Source organism: Equus przewalskii, chromosome 4, assembly GCF_037783145.1.
Source record: "Equus przewalskii isolate Varuska chromosome 4, EquPr2, whole genome shotgun sequence".
Taxonomy (NCBI): domain Eukaryota; kingdom Metazoa; phylum Chordata; class Mammalia; order Perissodactyla; family Equidae; genus Equus; species Equus przewalskii.
The window spans coordinates 20,475,863-20,494,664 of NC_091834.1; the positions used below are offsets into that span (position 1 = coordinate 20,475,863).

General features: G+C 43.8%; 1 protein-coding gene across 6 annotated transcripts in view; it reads right to left on the reverse strand.

Annotated features, from left to right (window-relative positions):
* The window catches only part of GRB10 (growth factor receptor bound protein 10), a 205,173-nt gene that overhangs the window by 106,472 nt on the left and 79,899 nt on the right, over nucleotides 1-18,802 (reverse strand). For 5 of the 6 annotated variants that reach the window (XM_070615612.1, XM_070615608.1, XM_070615609.1 and 2 more), the window contains one exon: nucleotides 8,488-8,578. The exons of the other annotated variant lie outside the window; for it this stretch is intronic. Coding sequence is in view for 4 of the 5 variants with exons in the window: in XM_070615608.1 (XP_070471709.1) it covers nucleotides 8,488-8,578 (91 nt within the window). In the remaining variant the exon portion in view is untranslated. The remainder of the gene's footprint in view (nucleotides 1-8,487; nucleotides 8,579-18,802) is intronic. 6 annotated transcript variants of the gene reach the window in all.

An 18,802-nucleotide genomic window follows, 5' to 3' on the forward strand; every position in this document is an offset into this window, starting at 1 on the left:
TTTGTAGAAAGAAACGCATCCCACAAAACATAGTTCTGCACTTTAGAACTGCATGCTAACAACGAAAAATTTGGTTTAAAGAAAATCAAGAGAAGAAACTAAAGCAGGAAAGAGCTGGGACAGGTTTGACAGGACTGTCGAAGGTCAGCGCCTAGAAGCCATCCCTCGATTCAGGGAGCCAAGCGCTGGAGTTGGGTGCCTCCATCTGAGCCAGAGGATCCCTGGATTTACAACTCCAGGGGTCACAGGCACATTCTGAAGACATTTCAGGAGGCTTCCCTGTGATGCGCACACAGCTCTGTCTCCAAATGGAATACAGTCAGGATGAAATACACATACGGACGACTCTAGTGACCTTCACAAGTGGACTTGAAACCTCTCAGCTCCTTGGGACATCTTTGCTAAACTGTGGTCTAGTAAGAGACATGGTGGCACAGCTCAGCTTCAGTGATGACAATAACAACCACCCAAAACAATTTGTTTAAAATGAGAAAAAGCCAAACTCTGAAAAATCACAATTCTCTGAAACTTCAAAATCTCAAAAATATTGTCAAGAAAAAGCTAAACATGGAATTACCATATGATTAAGCAATTCCACTCCTAAGTATATCCCCAAAGGAAGTGAAAGCAGGGACTCAAACAGATGTTTGTACTCTAATGATCATTGCAGCTTTATTCACCATAGCCAAGAGGGGGAAGCAAACCAAGAGTACACTGATGGGTGAATGGATAAACAAAATGTAGTACAAAATCTATGTACAATCAATGATTCAGCCATAAAAGGAACGAAATTCTGATACACGCTGCAACCAGGATGAACCCTGAAAACATCATGCTAAGTGAAATAAAACAGATACAGAAGGACAAATATTGTATGATTCCATTTACATTAGGCAACTACAACAGGCAAATTCATAGAGACAGAGACTAGAACAGAGGTTACCAAGAGCTGGGGGAATTATTGCTTAATGGGTACAGAGTTTCTGTTTGGAGTGATAAAGTTTTTAAAATAGATAGTGGCGATAACTGCACAACACTGTAAAGATAATGAACGCCACTGAATTGTACATTTACAAACGGTTAAATTGTAAATTTTATGTTATGTGTATTTTACCACAATAAAAAAATATTTTTAAAAACTGTCAAGAGTAATTCCAGTTATTACAAAACCACCCTCTTTCCAAGGAAAGTGCATCCCCTTCCTGCAGTGCGCTGCTAGGAAATGTGTGAGGCATTTTTAGCAACTGTCACACAAAAATAAGCTGCTTACATTAGAAACCAGCTAATAAAAACGAGAGCATTAAATCCTCTTTGGCACAGAGAAGGAACAGGTCAAGGAAAGTCACAGCAAATCTTTTCTTCTAACCATCAGGTCCCTTGCAAAGAACCAGCCAACTCTAGATCAAACACGTTATGCGAACCGAAGGCCTACAATCAGAGCATCTGAGGACATCTTGAAAATTAAGGAAGAAGAAAGAACAGCACTATATCTTCGTCAAATTCTGTCATGCGTCCCAAGTCATCTTGTTAGGAAGAACTGAGTGTTGAACTTTGTGTCAGGCACAGAGGCGGCAGGGAAAGCCCAGAGACGCAGGGAGGAGGCACCCACAGGGTGAGCTGCAGGTCCTGCAGGCTGTGCAGACTCTGCCTGGGAGAGTGGCAGGGCCACCCTGGGAGGGCACAGGCCTCTGCACTGCACTGCAAACCCAGAGCCCACTCACTACAGATGCACAGGGCAGTGAGGACGCCAAAAGGGAAGATGGACACGCAGCACTCGGACACACTGGAGAGCGACTGGTGCCTTCTGTTCCATATCACAGACCTCAGAGTGTCAGCTTCCATATTTTTCATGTTGAAATGAGAGTCCAGAATCAGACACAAGCACAGCATACTTTCTTTTTTTGCAAATTGCCTGCTCATGCATTTTGCCGGTTTTTCTATTTGATTGTTTCTCTTATTTATAGGATTTATTTTATTTTTTTATAAACTGAAGACACTAATATTTTGCATGTCATACGCATTGAAGATATTTTTCCCAGGCCGAGGTGTGCCTTTTAGCATTTTTAATGCTGTCTGTTACGTTTGTATAGAAATTTATATTTGCCGTGTACTCAAATTTCCTGTTTCCCTATGGTTGCAGTGAGTCTTATTTAGGAGATTCTTTCTTAGCCTGAGGGCATAAAGATTCTCACTACTCATTACTTCTTGTTATTCAAATAAATAAAACATTCTGTTTTTCACTTTCAGTGACTTCGTTGACCTGAAACTGAGGATTGTGGATAGAACGCAGTAGGGATCTGGCCGTACCCCCACCACATGGGGACAGTCACAGGCGTGTGTCCTCAGTGCTCTGCCGTGACTTCTCTCTGCTCAAGTGAGTTTATCTAGGTCTCTTTACAGGATGTCTACTCTCGTCCTTTGGTCTATTTGTCTGTCCTTGAATCAGTAACACGCTTTCTTAACTGTGACGGCCTCATAAGAAGGCTTGCTCTCTGAACGTGCATATCACCCCTCCATACGCGCTGTTCTTCAAATTTGTCTCGGCTGTTACTGAGTTTCACTCCTCCACATTAAAGCTAGGACCCATGTGTCAAGTCACACCAAAACTCTTAGAAATTTGATTGTACCTGCATTAAATTTAAAAATACATTTGGGAGGATGTGACATCTTCACTAAGTCTTCTGACTCATGATCACAGGACAGCTCTCCGTTTATTTAGGTCTTTTTTATATTCGTTAGCAACATCCTATAACGCTGATAATCTGGTTGAATTTACTCCTAGATACCTCATAATTTTTGTTATTCTTGTGAGTGGGATTTCTGTTCACATTATAATTTCCTGATAATTTTCTATTGTACAATACTACTATTAAATTCTTTATGTTGATCTCATATTAGATTGGCCAGCCGGCTTAAAGAACACATTTACTTAAAAAGTCTTTCTGTATATCTGTGTGGATTTTCTATTTGGATAATCACATCATGTGCCAACAGGCATAGATTTCATTTCTTCCTTTCAGTGTCTGCATTTCTGTTTCTTTGTTTGCTTGTCTTATTACACTGGCAAAGACCTCTTGTGACAGGGGGCATTCTCGTGTGATTTCTGATTTTCATGGACATGACTCTAATGTTTCTCCACTATGTGTGGCGGATGCTATACGTTTTTGACAAAGACACTTAAAACATGTTAGGGAGGTTTCTTTTCAGTACTGGTTTAGTAAGAGTTTTGTTGTTATTGTTTGTTTTGTATCATATGTGTGCTGAATTGCATTAAACATTCTTCTTTTCTCTGGTGAGATGATCACGTCTTTTCCTTTCATCTTTTAATATGTTGGATGTGTTCATAGACTAATGATGGTAAAGCATCCTTGCCTATTATAATAAATCCAACTGGGTCATAACATTTGTTTGTTTTATGTTTTATTTAGGATAAAGTGCTAAATATGATTAATTAATGTTTTTCTCAGACTTTTTAGTTCTATGTTAACATGTGATATTGGCTCATAATTTGGATCTCTTTCAAAGCTACACAAACATTATAAAATTGAGTGGGAGAGTTCTTGTCCTCACCTCTCCAACTGTTTGTATAAAGAGAGAAAGTATTTGTTCCTTGAAGTTTGCATGACACTCATCTGCAAAATTTCCTCAGCAGTTTTGAGGGGGGTGGTACTGACTACTGACTCCATTTCTTCCAGAGTTATTTAAACAAAGATCTTATATTTCTCCAAGGGTGAATTTTGTTTTGTTTTTCTCTTTCAACTATTCTTTTTTATTTCTTCAGAATTCTCTACCTGAAACTTTTGAATGCTGTCTATACTTAGCTCACAGAGCTCTACCCTCCATCATGTCATAATATTTAATTCGCATTGCACAAGAAATATTCTTGGTTTTCTTAGGTAGTCTTTAGGTTATTTCTTCTTTCAGATGGGTCTGTTTTTTTTTTTTTTAAAGACTTTGATTTTTTAGAAGGGAAGGTTTACAACCAAATTGAGAAGGGGGTATGGAGATTTCCCATATACCCCCTGCCTGTACACATGCACAGCCTCTCCCATTATTAACATCACTCACTAGAATGATACATCGACACATCATAATTACCTAAAGTCCAGTTTACCTTAGGGTTCATGGGTGTTGTACATTCTATGGGTTTGGACAAATACATCTATCATTATAGCCATCATTATAATATCGTACACAGTATTTTCACTGCCCTAAAAGGCTCTCTGCTCTGCCTAGTCGTCTTTCTCCACCATCACCCCTGTCAACCACTGACTTTTTTACTGTCTCCATAGTTTTGCCATTTCCAGAATATCACATAGTTGGAACCACACAGTACGTAGCCTTTTCAGATTGCCTTCTTTCACTTAATAATACGCATTTAAGGTTCTTCTATGTCTTTTCATGTCTTGATAGTTCATGTCTTCTTAGCACTGAAGAACAGTCCACTGTCTGGATCTACCACAGTTTATTTGTCCATTCACCTACTAAAGGACATCTTGGTGGCTTCCAAATTTTGGCGATGATGAATAAAGCTACTATAAACATCCACGTGCTGGTTTTTGTGTGAACATAAGTTTTCAACTCCTCTGGGTAAATACCGAGGAGCACGATTGCTGTATTGTATGGTAACAGTATGTTTAGTTTTGCAAGAAGCTGCCAAACTGTTTTCCAAAGTGGCTGCACCATTTTGCATTGCCACCAGCAAAGTATGACAGCAGTTCCTGTTGCTCCAAATCCTCGACAGCATTTGATGTTGAAATTTTTTTCATATTTTTGCAACATATTATCCATTTCCCTCATATTTTCATATTTATTGTCATAAAGTTGTTCACGGTTTTCTTGTTTTCTTTCTTGTAACTCTGTGGTACGCTCTTCCTGGGGATTTCCAGCGCGCCTTTTGTCCTCCTGAGTGTGCTAGAGGTTTGCAGTTACGGTAGCTTTCGCCCAAGACTGGCTCATACTTTATCATGTCAGTAATTTCTGATCTCAACTGTTGTAATTACATCCTTCTACATTGCTGAGAGCTATTCAATTTCGTTCTTCTTATGTCAATTTTTCTTCCCTTTAAATCTCAGAAATTGAGTCTTCAATGCTATTTTAGTAGCATTACACAACTCTCAACCTGCAGTACATTCATTTCTCGTTCAGCTCTAAATAACTGATATTTTCATTGTGATTTCCTCTTTAACGCATGAGCGAAGTAAGGGTGTGTTTTAATGTTTCCACATAACATGTTTACGTGTTTTGTTTTGAGGTTTTTCTGTTGACGTCTGATTTAATCACAATAGGTCAGAGACCGTGGCTTGCAGGAGATAGATTGCTTAAAACTTAGAGCAACTCGCCATATATGGTCAACTTTTTAAAGAGCTACACAGATGTCAGAAGAGAATGCAGAGCCTGTCTGTTACGTGCAGGGTTCTAGGTGTGTCTACTGATTTGAGCCTGTTAAGACTGTTACAGACAGTCTTGGAATTGCTCCTACCATCTTATCTTGTATTTTCTGACATCTTTTTTTTCATATCTTATTTATCTTCCTTTTCTGCTTAATGTTGGTTGTTTTTATTAAATACATATTCCCTAGTATCTTTTTCTGCTAGGTTAGACACTATAGATCCTTATAGGAATTAGAGTCAACATTTAGTTGTGCCCAGTATTTTAAAATACATAACTAAGTATATTTTCTTCTAATGTAGCTTCAAGCTATTTTACATTTTACTTCTCCTAACTGGGGTCTTAGTATGCTTTAACCATTCACTGAACAACCCTCACTCAGATACATACACGTTCCCAACGTCTTATTATCAGAAGTTTGAGTTTACCCTTATTTTAACAATCCATAAGGAACTAAATTTACGACACTGTATCCCTTTCTGCATGTTATTGCTTCTTACACTCCATGCTTTTGTCCACATTCACAGCTCTTCCTGAAGGACAATATTTAGTTAATAATTCTTTTAGTGAGGATTGCCAGGAACATATTTTCTCAATCTTTGTCTGATAAAGCTTTATTTTACTTTCACTAAATGTTGGTACAAAGTTCTAGATGGACCGTTCCTTTTCCCTCAGCACTCTGGAAACAACCCACATCACCTTCTGGCATTTACTGTGCCCGAGTCGGCTGTCAGTCCAATGGCCATGCCTGTGCTGGGAAATCTGTTTTTTCCCTTCAGGTTTTCTCTTTGTCTTCCATTTTCTGGAATAGTGCTAACTCCTTTTAGAGGTTGATTAATCTTCATTTTTCCTTTTAATCTTTGAGGACAGTTTGGGGACTGGCTCTCTCTTCAATTCTGGCCAATTCTCAGGTAGCATCTCTTCAAATTTTGCCCTCCACCATTCCCTCCATCTCCTCTCCTCAAGACTGAACACCCAATGGCCGTTCATGTTTTTCCATGTCTCTCTGTGCTGCGGCAAGAAGACTCCAGCTCATTAATTCTCTTTAGATCGAATCCAGCATTTTCTAAAATGCCAGTAACTACATATTTCATTTCCAAGATTTCTAGGGCACTCTTTCTCGCACCCACCTGCTCTTGCTTCATTTCTTCCCGTTGTATTTCATAGTTTCTTGTCCTCTTTTCTGGGTATTGTTCTTTCTTTCATCTCCCTCAGCATTACAAACTCACTTATTTCAAAGCCTTTGTCAGACTTACAGCTACTGCGTATGTAAACTGGGGATCAGATGACTCTCTTAGCTGTACTTAGTAGGAGATTGCTTCATGTGCTTGGACCGTGGATGTGCGGACTCATTTGAGGTGGGTTGTGCTCTGTTCTTCTGTTCTGCCATCCTTCCTGCCTACCCCTCCCCGTGTGGCGGTGGAGGGCTGCTCAGGGAAGGATGCGGGTCGCTGCACCCATGAGGCTATATGGGTCGGCCCTGGCTGCACTGCTGTGCCTGCTGGCTGGCCATGGGTTCAGGGTCTTTCAGGAGCAGAAGAGCCCCACTCCAGCTCCTGGCTAGATGCGCTGAGCCTGGCCCTTACCGTGGCCTGGGACCTGACCTCCACCGTTGGTGCTGCTTTTAGACTTGTAACCACAGGCACCAGCATTGGCACTGCTCACTGCTCTGTGGAAATGTCTATCCTGTTTCTGAGCCAGGCTGAGTCCTTCTGGTTTTCCTGTTTTATATGCTATGTGTGTAGAATTATTGAAGGTTGCAAGGAAGGGTGGCCAGCATCTTGGCTGTGCTTACAAGTACGAACTCTCTGGGTCACTGAGCAGAAGTTGACTTCAACACAGACATGTTCATTCATTCCTTGAAGCCCTGCTTCAGGCACGGGGACAGTCAGACGCCCAGCTTCACTGCCTGCTGTGTGACTCCTGCCCAGGAAAGAGATTAGCTCTCTTCCACACGAAGCCCTGTCTACCTTCTGTGTCACAAATTTACCTTCACGGCGCCAGCTGACTCCCCTCACGGTGCCACCACCTGTGATATCTATGGGATATTTGAACGTACAACTTAAAGGTGCAGGATAAGAGATAAGCTTTAAAAAGTCCTTTCAGTGTAATATTTTTCTAATTTTCTGATTAAAATATTAACATAAATTTTTATATGAACCTTACCAAGACTTGGATTATTTCAGTTTAAATGAGACCATTTGTAAGCAATGAAATGCATTTAAATTTTCCTGTTTCAGAGCCAAATTATCAACAAATTGCACTCTTTTCCTTGCATCATTTCATTTGAAAGTTTTCTAAAAGATGAACCTGAAATTATGCTTGACACAGAAAATCCTGTTTTTACAAATCTCCTAATATTTGAAAAAAAGTTCTTTGACTTCATGGTCAACTCCTAGCTTTTATTTTTGCCAAATTTCATCCTCTTTCTCATTACGCAATTTAAAAAATCTGATTATTCTAATTCCTTCCAGCTCTAAGTTCTTCCATTTCTTATACTTAAACTCCTGAATAATCCAGAAGGCCAGCCACGCACATTCTTCCTGTTCCCTCTCACCATCAGACTGGCTCCCTTTCTAGGCTCCCATCCTGTACTCAAGCTTGCATTTATTAGACCTAATTTGCTAACTCTTGCATCCTTTTAGAATCCTTCCTTTCGTTCCTACTATGACCCTATCAGAAATTAACTAGAAGAAATAGAAGGAATCATAGAAAGGCAGAGAAATACCAAGAATACATACATGTAAAATGCTCTTAAGTGTAAATATTAAAATGCCAGAATCAAGAGGATTTCACCGTGGAGAAGCCCTCAATATGCAACATCAAAGTGCCTTTAAGCTGACTCCCAGGATAACTCACATGAATTGATTTTGACATTTTGCTCACTGAAGTCGGTTCATGGAAAGGAAATAGGTGAAGATATTAAACCAAGTATTTTTCTCTTTTTTAGAAATTATTTTCCTTAAAGGGGAGAAGAACGAAGGTCAGAACATTCTTACATTAGTACCAAGAACAGTGTCTTGGAATTCAAAGCCTCAGCATTGACACAAAGCTGTCGCTGCGAGCAATGGCCTCTGTGTTTTTGTCACTCCTTACCTTGGTGATTTGCGAGCCGGTCAGACTGTGTGGGGAAGCCAGGTCCCGCCAGCTCTCGAGGACTGTGAGGAGGGGTCTGCTCCGCCTGCTCCTGGAGAAGACAGGAGCAGAAAGGCTCTGTCAGAGAAGCACGCCACCTGGTTGACATCCACCATCCCCAGCAGTTCCTTTCTTCCCTCATTTCTTACTTCTTTTCCATTTATTTCCTTTTTTTTTTGTTTTAAATGACAGTTGTTTAAAATATGCTGTAAAAGGGAAGTTAACCATGAAGAGGTGTAACCTGCCTGGCAAGGGAGTAAGAAGAAAAGTTAACTCCTGTTTTTGGCTTAAACCGCTTTCCCTGAACAGCAATTCAAAAAGAATTACTGTCAACTGCTGGGTTTAAGCAAGGAATATAAATAACTAGCATTCCATGGAGCACATGCATTTTCTGTAACAATTACTGGTAATCAAGCCCTAGGCGGTCTGTCACCTGGTACAGAAACATCCAGAGACTGTTTCATAATTGGCCCCTCCACAAAGCATAAGGAGTTCAGTGGCAGTTTTTAGACATCAGGATGAGGAAAAAGATTTTAGGCAAAAATTAAAACAGCAACATTATGACCAAGCCCACACTTCTAGAAAGACATTTCATGGGATATAATCAAGCCAATGAAAGATATATTAAAATGTGGGATAGGAAAATGGACCCTTTAATATTTACAAGCTTATAACAAAATATTAGCAGTTACTTGGGGTAGAAAGATGTCAAACTTCTCTTACAGATTCAAGAAATCTTTGAAACTTTTAGAATGCACATGTATTACCTCTGTAAATAGAAAAGTTTTAGAACAGTGCCAAAAGTATATGATCTGCAAGGAAAACCTGCTATTAATAACAATAATACATTGGCCCAAATACCACAGTTACCTTCAGTCACCTTATCTCTAGCTCAGCATAGGAACCTCCTGGTGCTGCACACGGCCACAGGTGGAATATTCCATGTGTGCAGGCACTAGCCAACATGCGCACAGAGCTGACTCTGCCAGCTGGACTCCCATTTCACAGATGAGGACACAGGCACAGGAAGGTTATGTCCCCACCACTATCACCCAGTCAGTAAGAGGCAGCCCTGGGAGGGGAACCCAGGCAGCTGGGCTCAAGAGCCCACGTACCTTCCCATCCATGCTGCCCAAGAAACTCAAACCTGCACGTTTATTTTGACAAGGTGCTTTATCACCTGAATCTTCCCCATCAAGCGGTTTCTCTGTGCAGAGCCTTCACCTGCTCAAGTGTAGAAAGAGAAGGGTGACAACTCTACTGTGTGACGCCAACCCACCTGCAGGTGGGGGTCTGTCACTGCTGTGCTGAGGGCCCTCACAGGAGTAGGGGAAGAGAGCGGGAGTGCTGGGGAAAGTCCACAGGCTCACCTACACCGACCACTTAGAAGAAGGAAGATGCTCGCTACCTGGGAAGGCCCGGCCACATTCACACCTTCCTCCAGAGCATCTGGGGAAAACAAGAAAGCCCTAAGGTACAGGAGGTATTTTCACTTGCTTCTCTCTCTCTGTTCTCTCCCTTCAAGAAAAATAGCTTTCTTTTTCTTTTTTAATCATAGATGCAATACTTGCTAATTATGAATACCTAGGTGCTAAAGAAAAGAAAATTAAAATGAATCTCCCACCCAGGGATGTTATCCTCTCAGTTTTTGGTCTGTTCTTTCAGAGAAAAAACAATGCATACACAGTGTGCATATGTATGCAATGTTTGAATTATTTATGGAGAGCATGATGGTATATTTGAATCACATGGGGGCTACAAATAATCCCGATAAAAAATGGAATCATAATCATTTGACTTATTTACTTTAACATATCTTTCTGAAATTCCCTATGGCAACAAATCACCTCCATCAGCACCTTCACAGCTCCAGCAGACTCCATCCACTAAGTGGACATGTGACATGATTTCTTTAATCAGTACCCTACCGGTGAACACAGAGTTTGTTAAGAATGTAAGGTTTTGGGTCAGCCCTGTGGCGTAGAGGTTAAGTTCACGTGTTTCACTTTGGTGGCCCAGAGTTCACCGGTTCAGATCCTGGGCGCAGACCTACACTCCACTCATCCAGCCATGCTGTGGCAGCATCCCACATAGAAGAACCAGAAGGACTTGCAACTAGAATATACAACAATGTCCTGGGGCTTTGGGGAGGGAAAAAAAAAGGAAGAAAAAAGGAAGATTGGGAACAGATGTTCGCTCAGGGCCAATCTCCTTCACGAGGAAAAAAACAAAAAAAGTAAGGTTTTGATTAGGAAAGTGGAGAGGGATTGGTTTGGAGGACACGGTATCTGGGAGGCAAGAGGAATGCTACCAAGAACCCCAGTGAGGTGCTGAAGATGGAGCAGGGCTATCAAGGTTAGCATACAAGGTGGCACTTCCCAGTCCCCCAAACTCAGCAGAGTCTCCCCATCTGGGGTCACCCTATCTAGTTTCTGCAATTCCACTGGAGCCAATGTTTCTCCATCCCATCAGCTTTTCACCATTTGAGAGAAGCATTTTTTCCTTCTTTTCCAAATTTTAAAACTACTTACATAAATTTTTGGAAATATAGAGCAAATATAAAATAAAAACTAGCCTCAATCCTATGGCAGTAGGGTAACTTAGCATGCTTGTGGACTTTGCACCTTTCTTATGCACAGCTAGAAACTGCTGGAATCACGTGGTGTAAACAATTTTGTGTTTTGCTTTTTCCCCCTTAATTAACAGTACAAGATGTTTTTTTTTAAACCTTGGTAAATATCATTTTTTCAGATTCTAAACAACTCTAGTAGACATTTTCAGTTGTTTGCAAATTTCAGATAGCATAAACAACAATCAAATAAACACCTTTGTGCCTAAAACCCTGTCCCCGTCTCTGATGATTCGCTTAGGATCCCTAGAAGCACAACTCGGTCAAACGTCTCATGCGTTTTTTCTTTGAGTCCAGGTCCTGTCAATTTGCTGTTCACAGTTTATCCTTCCCCCAGAAACAGACAGAACAGCCGTCTTCATAATGTCCAAAGCGGCCAGCACTGTGAGTGCTGACTTTCTGGAATTCTTGTCTTGTCAATCCCAGAGATACGCAGTGGCCTTTGCCTGTGGTTTTCACGCACGTTTTAAACACTGAGGCTGAAGTTCCTTCATGTGCTCCTGAGCCCTTCTCTTTCTTCTTTGGACCATCCTTTAACAGGCCAGCCCGACTGGCGCCTGAGAGCTCGTGGGCACTCTAATCAAACACATCTGCGCATGACCCACAGCAGCCCCGACTCAGGAGCTGAAGGCTTGGGGCCAGTTATCTGGACCCACTGAGTCAATTGGCTCATCTGTAAAATGGGCTAAATGACTCCGTGGAGACTGCTGGGAAGGTTTATTTACAACGTGAAGCACAAGTCCAGGGCCTAAGTGGGTGCTGGGTGAGCACCCCGGCATGGCAGCCTGCTGACATCCTTGGCCCACTGGAAACTGCTTTGTTTCTTAATTCTTCCAGGATGAGCTCTTCATGTGGTAAGAAATGAAGTTGGGTTATATTTGTAGATAATACTTTTCCCACCTTATCTGTCTTCAGATTTAATTATATTTTCAATTCTCAGAAGTTAAATTCAATATAGTCAAGTTTACTGAATTTTTCTTTGTGGTTATTTTAAACTTCATAATTGCCTTCACCCTCTATCAAGAAAACTGTAAAACATCCATTTATGTTTTATTCTGATTTCTTTTCCTACTTGATGCATACATTTTCATCTATCTGACATTTATTTTGGTGGACAGTCAGAGGTGAGACTATAAATTGACCTTACCCGAACGGTGGATCAGTTCACCCAAGACAACTGATCACCCGGTCTTCCCTTTGGCCTGATCTGGAATGATTTTACCACACATTATAATCCTGCTCAGACATGTCTGCTTCTCAGCTATCTGATCATTGGCTCCGCAGATCTGCCCACTCCCAGGCCAGCGCCCCACAGTTTCCATTCTCACAGCTTGCCCACATGCTTATCATCAGCGGATATGTTCTTGCCTCTTTTACATGAATTCCTCAGTCATTTTCTTCCAATCAAACTTCAGAATACTTCCTACGTTTGTTTAAATTATTAAAACTACTCATCTGGAATATTTACTTATATATAAATGAGTAATAACTACCCATTACTAATACGACTATTGGTAGTAGATTATCTGATGGGAATCAGACGACACAAACATTGAGGGCATAAGCCGAGAAGCTGCTCCCCCACCTATTTCAAGGGTGAGGGGACCAGCCTCCTGGACGCCTACCTGGCACAGCCCTTCTCTCTGGGGGTGGGGGTGGCCCCGCAGATAAACAAGCTCCCTGGGTGTTTCACGTGCACACTGGAGTCCAAGACCCAGTCATCCACTCCACACACGCTTTCCTGAGAACTCCTGTCAGTGACAAGCAAGCCAGACCCCACTGAGACACCTATTTAGAAGACAAGTAACTTTCAAATCTAATTTAAAGCAACCTTGTCTAAACAGCGTCACCACATATAGCAAATAAAAACACAGGATGTCCAGTGAAACTTGAGTTTCAGATAAACAACTAATAATTTTTTTTGGTGTAAGTACGCCCCAAATATTGCACGAGACTTCTCCTAAAAGAAATGTTGTGGTTTATCAGAATTTAACTGGGCCTCCTCTACTTTATCTGGCCACTCTATACCTAAAGAACTGTTGAAAATCTGACAGGTTTGGATGACAAAGTATAGCAGTAGGAACAAAACCTGGGTAAGCGGCTTATTTGAAACCTTCGAGGTCAAAAAGGAAATGTACTTTTAAAAATTCAACAGATAGAAGCTTCAGACAGGACTTCTGTTATCTCGAGAAGCAAAGAAAGATGTAACAGTATGAAAAATGTTGGGGTTTGTAAAATAAAGCCAAAACACAAAGGCAGCAGGGAGAAATTAACCACCATGGCATACGAAAAAAACCTTCTGACAGGGCTAGAAGGTCCAGTGCAAACCCCATCCACTTTTTTTTTTGGTGAGGAAGATTGGCCCTAAGTTAAGATCTGTTGCCAACCTTCCTCTTTTGCTTGAGGAAGATCATCCCTGAGCTAACATCTGTGCCAATCTTCCTCTATTTTATGTGGGATGCCACCACAGCATGGCTTGACGAGCAGTGCTAGGTCTGTGCTGGGGATCCAAACCCACAAACCCCAGGCCTCCAAGGCAGAGCACAAACTTAACCATTGTGCCACTGGGCCAGCCCCTCTATCCACTCTTCAAGGGAAAACAGTGGCACTTTGCCAGGTGCAGGGACAAGAGTAAAAGGCTCGCCACTATGCTGGCTTGGTCTCCTCTTAGAGCTAGGTTTTGTTCGTCTGGTGGGTTTCCTGTTCCAGGCTAGTAAGCCTCCTGGTTAGGGTCAGGATGCAGGGTGGCCTCACTGTGGTCTGGGGCCAGTACTACAAAGCCTCATCCTCTGCAGGGGAAGTCGAGGATTCTTCTCTGAAGGCGGCTCTAAGCAGCTAAAGCTTCTTTAACCCAGAGCCCTTAATCACTAAGCCGTCTACCTCTAGGGAAGGTGGAAGCCTGGGAGAGTGGGCACTGAGCCCCTTAACTAAAGCTGTGCAGCTCACTTCACTAGTTAGTGCTGGACCCCCAAATCCACATGGCTTTAGAAATACTCCCAAAATGGCGGGCGTCCAGTGGAGTGGGGCAGAAACATCGCCTCCATAAAGATGACGAAGAAGAGCCACCCCCTACAGGGGTGACCTTGTGCTACGAGATCTCACTCAGCTCACACAAAGCCCTCCGAGCTGGTGGGGGCTGAACCTGCAGGGTGGCCTCAGCCAGCACCCTGGTCCTCAGGCTCCCACAGGGCTCAGCAATGAGGCACAGACAAGAGAGGGCGAGATAAGGGAGTAATTTCCCAACCAGGCAGTGCTTTTCCTGTAGCAAGTTCCTTCATGAGCTACACTCCAGGGGTTGCAGGAATGGCACTGGCCTTGCTCCTTCAGACCTCTTGCTGGCCCCAGGATAGGGCACCGAGCTGCTTGGTTCTCCAGACCCCTCCAGCCCTGGGAGCAGCTGTTACACAATGCTGAGACCTCTGCTGATGGAGGCAGGTGGCATAAGTTCCCTCGCTCTGCTGACGAAGAACCCAAGGTAGTAAAGATGACATATACAGAGTGACTCAAGCCGAGGTCTGGGTGGGCCCGGCCATAGGGCCCGAGCGCCTGCCTGTCCGCTCAGTAGGTGTCAGCATGAGCTCAGCTTCTGGAGCCTCATCTGCGAGAAATGCAGACTCCCAGGCCCGTCAGCCCTGCTCAGTACCAACTATGGGGAGTGCTGCTGAGTCTGAGCTCCTCACATTAGCTGATCCACTTACATGGAATATTCCAGGGGCCGCCTTCCTGGCCCGATTTTCCTCTACACCAAATGGACAGGTCACAGCCTGTGTGCCTCCCCATCCTGCTCTGCCTGTGGATCCCTCATTATCTGAACTGTTCTTTACCCTGCCCCCACACATAGCATCCACTGGTCCTCAAGGCCTAGCCCAAGCCGCTTCCTTCTGGAGCTTTCTTGGACAGCCAAGATGAAAATCGTCTCTTACTCCCTCATCTGCTGCTTTAATTCAAAGTAGGAAGAAGGGCAAGTAGACCAGTGGGCACCCCTTCTCCTCTGGACAACCGGTCCACGCTGACTGTCCTCATGACCCCAGGCCGGAGCCCAGCCTCACCCCCAATGGGGCAGGGATGCCTCTGCTTCTTGGTGAGGCGGTGAGGGTGAAGGCCCTGTGATGGAGTGAATGCTGTCACGGGGCACACCCCCAACCTGCCAGAGCCCACAGCAAGACAAGCTGTGTTTCACTGAAAAGCATCACAGTGCAACCTGGGCGCAAACAAGACAAGAGGCAGATTTCCACCCATCGCCAGCTGGCACTCACCTTCTGTGCAAGGAGAGCATCTAATCCTTGCCTAAGCGGGCTGCCGAACAGTACAAGATGCCCAAGAGGAACACCTCTCAGGAGACCAGAGATTGTCCACTGGGCAGTTTCCTTATCTGAAAAATGGACCAACGCTCACCTCAGAGAGCATTTGGTGGAATCCAATGAGACAGAAGTGTAACAGTCAGCACAGCATCTGCCAGGCAACAAACGGGAGCATAAAGCTAAAGGCCATACTCTGGGGTCGAATGCCAGTTTCCTCCCTGCTAGTTGGTCGCGTGACTTTAGGGAACTTCCTACAGCTCTGTGCTTCCTTGGGATAGAATGGCGGCTTCATAAGTTGCTTATGAGGATTAAATTAAAATGATGTAAATGAGGGCTTGCCCAGGGACTAAAGCTGCCAGGTGTTCAGTGAACAGCAGGTATTGACGGTGCTAAACAACAGGGACAAGAAGTCTGTAAGACAGTCTCTCTCCAGTGGGTGTCACAGGGCTGTGTCCTTGGCCCTGCCCTGTGCGCATCTTTTCAGGGACCTGAAAAGGCACAGAAGGCGCCCTTCAGACCTCTGCTAAGATAAACAAAGAGCAACAGACAAAAACAGAACGAGGGGATCCGAAATATCTTCGACCAGCAAGAATGCTCCATCTAAACCCACAAGCTAAAAGCTCACTGTGGATAGACTTGAAATACTACAGGGACACAAAACCACCCAACCAACAACGCGTGAGAATGGTGGGGGAAACAGGCAGTCCAGGATGCCTGCCTGAGGGGGTGGCCATGAGAAAGCTAGAGGGGCTCTCTCAGCACCAGCCCCCTTTCCTGGCACATCCCACTGTCACAGCAGAGAAAGACATACTGACATGGGATCCCGCCCTCCAGGTCCTGGCAGCTCCGGGCCTTCCTCCAGGCCTCTTCACACCGGGTAGCCCCTTCCTGCCCACCGGAGCCTGCTGCCCAGTGAAACTGTGTACTACAAGCTAATGCTTCTGAAGGTCAACACGTGAAACACAATTTGCCTCAGTTTTGTTGTTTCACCCAAGATGCAGTTTAAGTTGTAAAATGAATCAAAATGAAAATCCATTAATCTATGAGATTGTAGCCCAAATGAATAAGTGATGATACTTTCTGCTGTTCTGTATTATTTGCAGTTCTACAAAGGGGATGCATCACCCTACAATCTGCTATAAACTCCCTTCCCTGTCCAATGCCCACTGCTGTCAACTGTATGTATGTCTTACTCTAGAACTTTGAAACACACACACTCAGGTGTGACAGAGATTTCATTTACCCTCCCCCCAGTTACTAACTTTTATTAAAAATGAATGTAAATGCAGCAGGGCTTCTATTGCAAATCCTGGGGCTTAGGCAGGTGCCAGACCCTTAGTGCATTCTCATTTAAATTCCCTCTTGAATAGGTACTGTTATTACCCCATTCTTACAGAGGAGGAGACAGGGCGGGAGGGGACTGGCCCAGGCACCACAGCTAATAACCCTGGGTGGGAAGCACGTGTGGGAAGCACATGCGGGCTGACTGGGAAGAGTTCTCACCTGTGCCAAGATATGGGCGGCTGCCCAATCTGTCACTGGGCTAGCCATTGTGCCAATTCCTAAAACATCAGAGAACTGGGGGACAGCTGCAGTGTCAGTACTCCCCATTTTGCCAGCTACAAGGTCTGCAAAATTAGCGCCCCTCCATGGAAATAACACTCGTAATAAATGACCTGCACCCATTTTTTGCCCAACATGACACTGCCTGTTTAGATACAAGTCTTTATGTCTATGCAAGAGCACAAGGTACAAGAGATTTACATCCAACTGACCCTAAAACCAAATCACAAACTTGGCTTCACCTGTTTCCAAAAGCCTGCAATGAGAGAAAGAAAACTCACCACACCAGCCTTCCGTATCGAGGAGCAAGGGCAAGGCTTTCCAGTTCTATCATAATAACGTAGGCTGCTGACTCTGACATGAAAATACCTGGACGGCCTCTCATCAGAATACAGAACACTTTTCTCCAAAATAGTAAGATGCCAAGTGTGGCAGGGTTAGTGCACTCTGCAATGTAGGACACAGAAACATCCATTTCAGTTATCCAAGTGGGAGGGGAAGCCCACCAATCTTTTATTTTTTTAAATAGCTATATCAAGATACAAATTACATAACATAAATTTCATCTGTTTTAAGGGTGCAATCCAACGAATGTTAGATAATTACAGATTTGCACAACCATCACCACAATCTAAATTTAGAACATTTCCATCACCCTACAAAGAAACCTCGTGCCCAGAGCCTATCAATTTTGACAAATGGTTTTCCCAAAATAAAATGCCTTTGCCAAGTCGATATTGCTCCCGTCTTTTGATTTGGCATTCCCACGTCAAGGAGGCAGCTCAGCCTAACGGGGAAGAGCACCAGCTCTAGAACTTCTATAAAGGAGTAGCTGAGTAACCTCGGGCAAGACACTAAACCACCCTGCGTGCGGGTCACCTCAGAGGACAGTTTGGAAGAGTTAGTGTGATCAACCCTGTACAGCATTGCTCAGGAAATGTGAGCTGCTGTTCGCACTACTACCACTACTAATCCTGCTGTTGCCACCACCTCTGCCATCACCTCCACCATCTCCTCCCACCCACTGTACCTCCTCCCACCACCTCAGCACCTCCCCCACATCCACCTCCCCCACCTCATGTACCATCTTGACCTCTTCCACCATCTGTACCTCCTCCTTCACATCTACCTCCTCCACCACATCGACCATCACCTCCACCTCATGCACCACCTCTACCTCCTTCAACACATCCTCCTCCTCCACTTCCTCCCTCACCTCCACCACCTCCACCTCCTGCACCATCACCTCTAACGCCACCACCTCCAAGATCTCCATCTCCACCTCCTCCATCACCAATTTTAACATGAGGATCAGGAAAAGGGCCACTTGTGAATAGCTGATGGTACAGCAAACCAAATACATATATGATCATATAATGGAAATTCAGTCAACATCTCTTCTGATTTCCTTTCAGTTTTCCTTTTCCTGAAGTGAGTTCAATCACAAGTAGAAGCGGACAGAACAGGTTCTGATACTGGCCCCTAGGGGCAGGCATTGCAAATACAGGAAGGAGCATGGCCCCAAAAGGAGGCTGGATGCCCAGTTTCACACCTAAAGGAGTCCCGAGATGTGGACTCACCCATTAGATGTTTATGAAGAAAATAGTAGCTAACTGAAAAATGAACCCCACAAAGCGCAACTTCAAAAGGATAAAGTGGCCTTCTCAACCCTGCCCCCACTTATTGCCAGAGTGGCAACACTCAGTGGACACACACCCACAAGGCCTTCACCCTCTCCTAGAACCCGGAGAGGTGCTCATGTCGGAATTTTCAAATCTACCTC